General features: G+C 55.0%; 1 protein-coding gene across 1 annotated transcript; it reads left to right on the top strand.

Annotated features, from left to right (window-relative positions):
- The first annotated feature begins 2,138 nt into the window (after positions 1-2,138).
- On the top strand, positions 2,139-5,237 carry LOC136533865 (uncharacterized). The gene is made up of 2 exons (XM_066526400.1): positions 2,139-2,579; positions 2,948-5,237. The coding sequence occupies exons 1-2, from the start codon at positions 2,511-2,513 to the stop codon at positions 4,718-4,720; spliced, it is 1,842 nt and encodes a 613-aa protein (XP_066382497.1). The 5' UTR covers positions 2,139-2,510; the 3' UTR covers positions 4,721-5,237.
- The last annotated feature ends 1,403 nt before the right edge of the window (positions 5,238-6,640 follow it).

The following is a 6,640-nucleotide window of genomic DNA, read 5'->3' as shown; positions in this document are numbered from 1 at the left end:
CATAGCGGAGCTCCTGTTACTCTCGGCCCTACAGACCGAACCTCTTGTACACTCATCTTTCTCCTTCTCATTTGTAACCCCACTATAAACTTTGAGCACCTGGGCTCAGGAATAAAGTCATCGACCGACTCAAACTAGACGTATGGCACGTTGCCTGAACCAGTATAAACCCTGTGTCATTGAGTGCTAGGCCACCCCCGATCACAACGTACGACAAAACTATAAATATTTAGTTGTTGGTCACTTTCTACACCGACATTTAGTCTTATTAATTAGTAACTAAATAGCCGATGTGACATCTACTAAACTTTAGTCCATGCACCAAACGCCCCTAGAAATCACTATACTACAGTGTTTATGTTCATTATTATGAAGCATGTTCACTTATTGGTTTCAGTCAGGACTTATCAGCCAGTCAACAGTGTTTTTCTTTCACAACAAATCAACATCTATCGGACTTATCAGCCCAGTAAAATAAGCCAATGTCACAGTAGAGGGAATCATGCATGGCTGGCTGAGATTCACAGAAGAAGGGGGGCGTGCCCTTTGCAGACGTTGGCAGCATCGTTGATCTGGTGGCGATCCCACACCCTGATCCTGCAGCGATGCAGACGCTGGCTGTGCTACAGTGGAATGAATGGATATCATCCAGCAAGTCATGCATGCATGCATACGACTACGAGCTGAAGAAGGCTTTACTCCTGATAGACTGTAGATTTGCATCACATACGACTGTTTAGCTGGCGATTTTTTTTAAAAAATAGTACTGTAGTACTTTTGTTGTTATTTAGCAATTAGTGTCCAATCATAATCTAATTAGACTTAAAAGATTCGTCTCGTGAATTTCATCTAAACTATGTAATTAGTTTTATTTTTTATTTATATTTAATATTTCATGCATTCGTCCAAAGATTCAATACGATGAGGACTCTTAAAAAATTTTGCAAAAATTTTAGAAGGATCGAGGGCAGAGGGAGCTGGGAAGGAGTGAAGGACAGGACAGGCAGGCGGCGGCATCGTTGGCGGCAGAGCATCCGATGGTGCCCTTGCCCCCTTGGCTGCGGCGACACGGAGCCACACCTAAAAATTCAACTGCTACCCTAGTCCCTACCCATCAATCATCTGCTAATTTTGACTGTTCCCCGCCTAATCACGGCCGTCCGCTGTCCTCTTATATTAGTTAGAATTATCACATGCAGGAATAGATCGAGTAGGCTGTTGAATTTGATGAAAACGTTAGTGATTTATTTGTCGCCAGGTACAGTGTTGAAACCAAGTTTAGTTTTTGTTTCCCAGTATGTATTAACAACTTAACAGGTTACTAGTGTTTTGTTATGTTTGCGTCACAGTCACAGTGAGTGAGCTGGCAACAATGTAACATGGACGACGGACTTGTATTGTAACATTACGTAATCTTGATGACCTTAGCCTGCATGTCCTGATAAGTGACTGCTCTAACTGCTCCGCTCATGTTTCAGTTTTCCTTATGATACAAGGAAAGAAAAGAAAAACAAAGGAGAAGAAAGGAAAGAAAGCTGGAGGAGGTAGCAGAGTGATGAGTGGAGTATTGTTATTCCCCAACAACCAATAATGTATAATAAAACAACAACACATAAAAGTGGTGGTGGATGTGGAGGGAGTTGAGCTGCTAACTGCCGGAACACATGGCTTAGGCTGGATAATGCTGCTCCTGCTCCTCCCTGCTCTGCTCTGCTGGAAAGACCACGCTGACACTGCCCTCCACATGTGACCGAACCATGGCCATGGGAGGCGTATGCCACAATGCACACCTGCTCCTGCCTGCAGCCTGCCCAACCGAACCACAATGCCTGCAGCGTAAAATCTACTTACTCCTCCAACAACATTGTGTCGTGTTGGGCTTAATACTGTTACTATCTCACGCCAATTTGGTTTCTCTGTGCTTTCCAGCACAGCAGTTAGTAGAAACTGACAATTTTGCTGCTAATGTACTGGTTGCTGGGAGCAGATGGATTTCACGAGCTATTTTAATTTTAACCGCAGCTTGAATCTCACGCACAAATTTAAACCTCTCTTTCCATCTCCTCATCATCATCTTGAAAAGCTGGCTGCTCCCCTCCGCACCACTCCAGTGGTAAGTAGTGTAGAGTACTCGCCGTAGGCCTGGCGGTAGGGCTGCGTGGAGCTGCTGTGCCACACCACAGCAAAGCCAGCCACAGGCAGGCGGCATCTCTTCCAGCTAGGAACTTGGAGGATCGATGCTTTCTTTCCCTCAAAGCAAAACCAGTCAGCACTCGTCCCTACATTTATTTCAGTTCTGTCCAGACGGGAGAGAGAGAGAGAGGTCCATTCTGGCTTTTCGGATCCCCAATTCATCCGGATCAATCAATCGGAATCAGCTTGGCAGGCGCAACAAGGAAACTTGGAGACGTTGTTCCCATATCTAGAGGATTATTAGGATCTCCCCCCTTCTTGCCATTGCTACTATATATCTTCGATTGAGGGCAGGCCCGGTTGATGCGCGGGACGCAATGGCGCCGCCGTCCCCTTCCTCCGCTCCGGCCAAGAAACGCACCAAGTGGCTGCGAGGCAACAAGAAGGTTCGTGCCTGCATTGCTCCCCTCCCCATTCACCTCTACTCTCCTCCGTCCATGCCCGCAAGATGATTTCGCCTTTGCAATCCCGAGAGGAGAGACCGAGGTGTCAGTCTTGTTCGGCAAGCGCTCGCCTTTCGTCTCCAGATGGCGAGATGCATGGCGTTCGTGATTGAAGGACGGACCCTCGTCCTCGTCCTCTTCCGTGATGCATTCTGTTTGCGGCGTTCGAGGACGGCTTGATTGTCCTTTTGCGCCGGGGGGGGGGGGGGGGGGGGGGGGGGGGGGGGGAATCTTTCCTCCTCGTACGGTTGGTTTCAGTGTTGGGGGTTGAAACCTGCTGATGGCGATGCGTTGATTGCAATGTGCGACAGGTGATCGATAGGTACCTCGGCGAGGCGCGGGCGGCTCTCGCCTCGGCGGCGCAGGACACCGAGGATGGGGACGACGCGGCGGTGGCGGCGCTCGGCCTGGTGACCGCCGCTCTGGAGATGTCGCCGCGGGCCGAGGCGGCGCTGGAGCTCCGGGCGCGGGCGCTCCTCGCGCTCAGGCGCTACCGCGACGTCGCCGACATGCTCCGAGACTACATCCCCAGCTGCGCCAAGTCGTGCTCGGGCGACGACGCCACCACCACCGCCTCGTCCTGCTCGTCTGGCTCCGGGGCAGAGCTCCTGCCCCCGGACCGCGACCGCTTCGACGCCGGCGCCACCCGCTTCCTCTGCTGCCTCGACGTATCCGACCTGAAACGCCGCCTCGTCGCCAGCTTCTCCAGGAGCTCCGGCACCGAGGCCTACCAGTGGAGGTACCTGGTCCTGGGCCAAGCCTGCTTCCACCTCGGCTTGATGGAGGACGCGGTGGTGCTTCTCCAAACCGGCCGCCGTCTGGCCACCGCGGCGTTCCGGCGCGAGAGCGTGTGCTTGTCGGAGGACAGCTTCTCGCCGTCGAACCTGCTGACAGCCAACAACGCCGCGCCCGCCAGCAGAAGGACGTCGTCCTCCAATAAGTCCAGCTCTACAACAGCGTCCGAGGCGGAGTCCGTGTCGCAGCTGCTCGCGCACGTGAAGCTCCTCCTCCGCCGCCGCGCCGCGGCGGTGGCGGCGCTGGACGCCAGCCTCCCCGGCGAGGCCGTGCGGCATTTCAACAAGGTGCTCGACACGCGCCGCAGCGTGCTGCCACACCCCTTCGCCACGGCCTGCCTCGTGGGCCGCGCCGCCGCGTTCCGCTCTGCGGGGCGCCCCGCGGACGCCATCGCGGACTGCAACCGCGCGCTGGCGCTCGACCCGGCCTTCATCCCGGCGCTGCGCGCGCGCGCCGACCTGCTGGAGTCGGTCGGGGCGCTCCCGGACTGCCTCCGGGACCTCGACCACCTCAAGCTCCTGTACGACGCCGCGCTCCGGGACGGCAAGCTGCCGGGCCCGAGCTGGCGGCCGCAGGGCGGCATCCGGTTCGGGGAGATCGGCGGCGCGCACCGCACGCTCACCGCGCGTATCCAGCAGCTCCGCGGCCGCGTCGCCGCCGGCGAGGGGTGCGGCGTGGACTACTACGCCCTCCTCGGGGTGCGGCCCGGGTGCACGCGCTCTGAGCTGGAGCGCGCGCACCTGGTGCTGACGCTGAAGCTGAAGCCCGACCGGTCGGTGTCGTTCGCGGAGAGGCTGGAGCTCGTGGACGAGCACCGCGACCTGGAGGCCGTGCGCGACCAGGCGCGCATGTCGGCGCTGTTCCTGTACCGGATGCTGCAGAAGGGCTATTCGTTCATCATGTCGGCTGTGCTGGACGAGGAGGCTGCGGAGAGGCAGAGGGCCAAGGACGCCGCCGCGGCTGCTGCTTTGGCTGCCATGGCAGAGTCCGAACCAAAGCAGCAAGAAGAAGAAGAAGAAGAAGTGGCGACAATGCCAGAGAAGCCGGTGCCGGTGCCGGAGAGTGTTCCCCTCGCCATTGCAAACGGTGGCAACGTTCTGGTCACCACCAAGCCGGAAGCGATGGCGCCGGTGATTCCAATGCCCAGGACAGTGGTGACTGCAGCGACGCCATTGAGCCCACCGTTCCAGGGCGTGTTCTGCCGCGACATGGCGGTGGTCGGCACCCTGCTGTCCCGTGGCGGGTTCGACCGGCCGATTCCGGTGAAGTGCGAGGCAATGAGCTGCTGATCGTGGATCCAACGATGAACTTGCTGTAGTGGCAGCAGTAGCAAGCATTGTACAGTCTGGGAAGTCGCTTTCCTAGTTCCTGGTGTGGGGGAGGGGGAAGAAGAAGCGTCAGGGAGATTGAGATTTTGATTGGCTTCGTTTGTCGCGTCAGCAGCAGGTCCTTTTCCGAGTTCGTTAGAGTGCAATGCAGGCTCATCGCTTCTCTTGGCCGTGTACTGTAGATGCTCGTTCAGCCCCTCCTTCCTTGGTACTGCAGATGTTGTACAGTTTTATTTTATCATGAAGATTCTGCTGTGCAGTCCTCATGTAGTTCCGTCCCCGTTTATGCACGGCTCTTGGCTCATCCTGTAGTTTTCCTCGTTGTTTGGAATGGATCGAAGAAAAGTGGCGGCGTCAGCATCAGACATGGCAATGGGCAATGGCTACGCAAGGCTGTAAAGGTAAAAGGCAGATGGACGCATTGTCAGTCTGTCACACTCACACACATGGCGGATAAGTCCGAGGCAGGCAGCTCTCGCGTCCCATGGCCATGCTTGTGTGACGGAAGATGATGTGAGCCAGCCAGGCAGGCACCACCAGGTCGTCGATGAGATCACGCAGCAGCGAAGCACGTCGTTGTCGTCGTCCCCGTCCCCGTCCCCGTCCCCCATGGACCGTGGGCCATGGCTCCTGCTCCTCCATGGCTGGAGGAGGCCCTGGCCCCTGGAGGAGGGAAAGTGACCTGACGCTGTGACCCACCTCTCTCCCTCTCTGCACTGTACCTGAGGAGCTCTGCATCATGTGCATATGCGCGGCCGCAAAGTTGCAGTGGTGGTGGTGGTGGAGCATGGCATGGCATGGTATGGCTGTGGCAGCAATGCATGGCATGGATGCTCGGCGTTCTGCTTCTGCATCTGCTGCACTGCAGCTACAGGGCACAATCAAAACTCTCCACTCTCTCACTTTCGGTCCTCTTGGCTTGGCTGATGGCTGGCCTCATCTCTGAATCATGGCGTTCTCGCCATTCCTTTTTTGTTCTCTTCTATTCTGTTCTGACAACATTGTCAAAACCAGCTCTCAATTTTTCCCATTATACGCGGCCACAATCAGAGACGGTGGCGAGGTGTGGCTCACCACGTCATATATTGGTCCCTGACCCTGAAGAAGAAAGGATGATATCTATCTAATCGATGCACATGATGGGCTCTGTCTGCGGAGCATGCATGCCTTTGTGCATCGCAATGACTGACACTGATGAGGTGATCAGTTGCTGATGATGAATGATTACTCTATTTAGGAGAGGAGAGAGGGGGAGGGGAGGCTGCTTCATCTTGCAGGTTCCTGAATCCTGAGACTCAGATGCAGCAGCAGTGACGGCATCCCAGTAGAAGCGGCGGCCCGGCCTAATAATTGAAAATGACGAGGCGTTCTTGGATTGAAGCCTCGGTAGGCGCATGCATGGAACGGATGGATCACAATCATACTACATGGATGGATGTTTACAGCTTTTGCTCAGACCTCAGAGCGAGCAAAGGATGATGGCCTTCACGTGCTGCCTCATCCCATCTAGGAGTAGGAGTATCCCATGTTCACGAGTTCGTCCATCCATCACCATGACCATGATCTCTCACAGGCTCTCACTTGCTGCCTGTGTGTGGCTCAATAATAGTCTTAAAAACTCGCAGCTGAACCTGAAACAGAAGAGGCAGGAAGGGCGTGATCAGGCATTCCTTCCTTCACCTGGCAGCTACAGCAAGTGATTGGAGCCTAGTGACGTCACTAGTACGCTGGCTCCAGAGCTTGCTGTGATATTTCATTTCTGGGATGCATGCAATGCACATGCACCTAAACTAAAAGATGATTCTCGTCCATCTATCCATCATCGTCGAATTATCTTATCTTATGGTTCCCTCGAATCGAATAAACAACAAGACACAAAAG

Source organism: Miscanthus floridulus, unplaced genomic scaffold, assembly GCF_019320115.1.
Source record: "Miscanthus floridulus cultivar M001 unplaced genomic scaffold, ASM1932011v1 os_1265_2_3, whole genome shotgun sequence".
NCBI lineage: Eukaryota > Viridiplantae > Streptophyta > Magnoliopsida > Poales > Poaceae > Miscanthus > Miscanthus floridulus.
Note: the sequence above shows the minus strand (reverse complement) of the source record. Positions and strands in the feature narration are given on the sequence as shown.

Excerpts from the sequence above, each read along its gene's own strand:
- LOC136533865 (XM_066526400.1), top strand. The coding sequence starts at position 2,511 with ATGGCGCCGCCGTCCCCTTCCTCCGCTCCGGCCAAGAAACGCACCAAG. Across the intron at positions 2,580-2,947 it reads GGCTGCGAGGCAACAAGAAG|GTGATCGATAGGTACCTCGG; the intron begins GTTCGTGCCTGC and ends AATGTGCGACAG.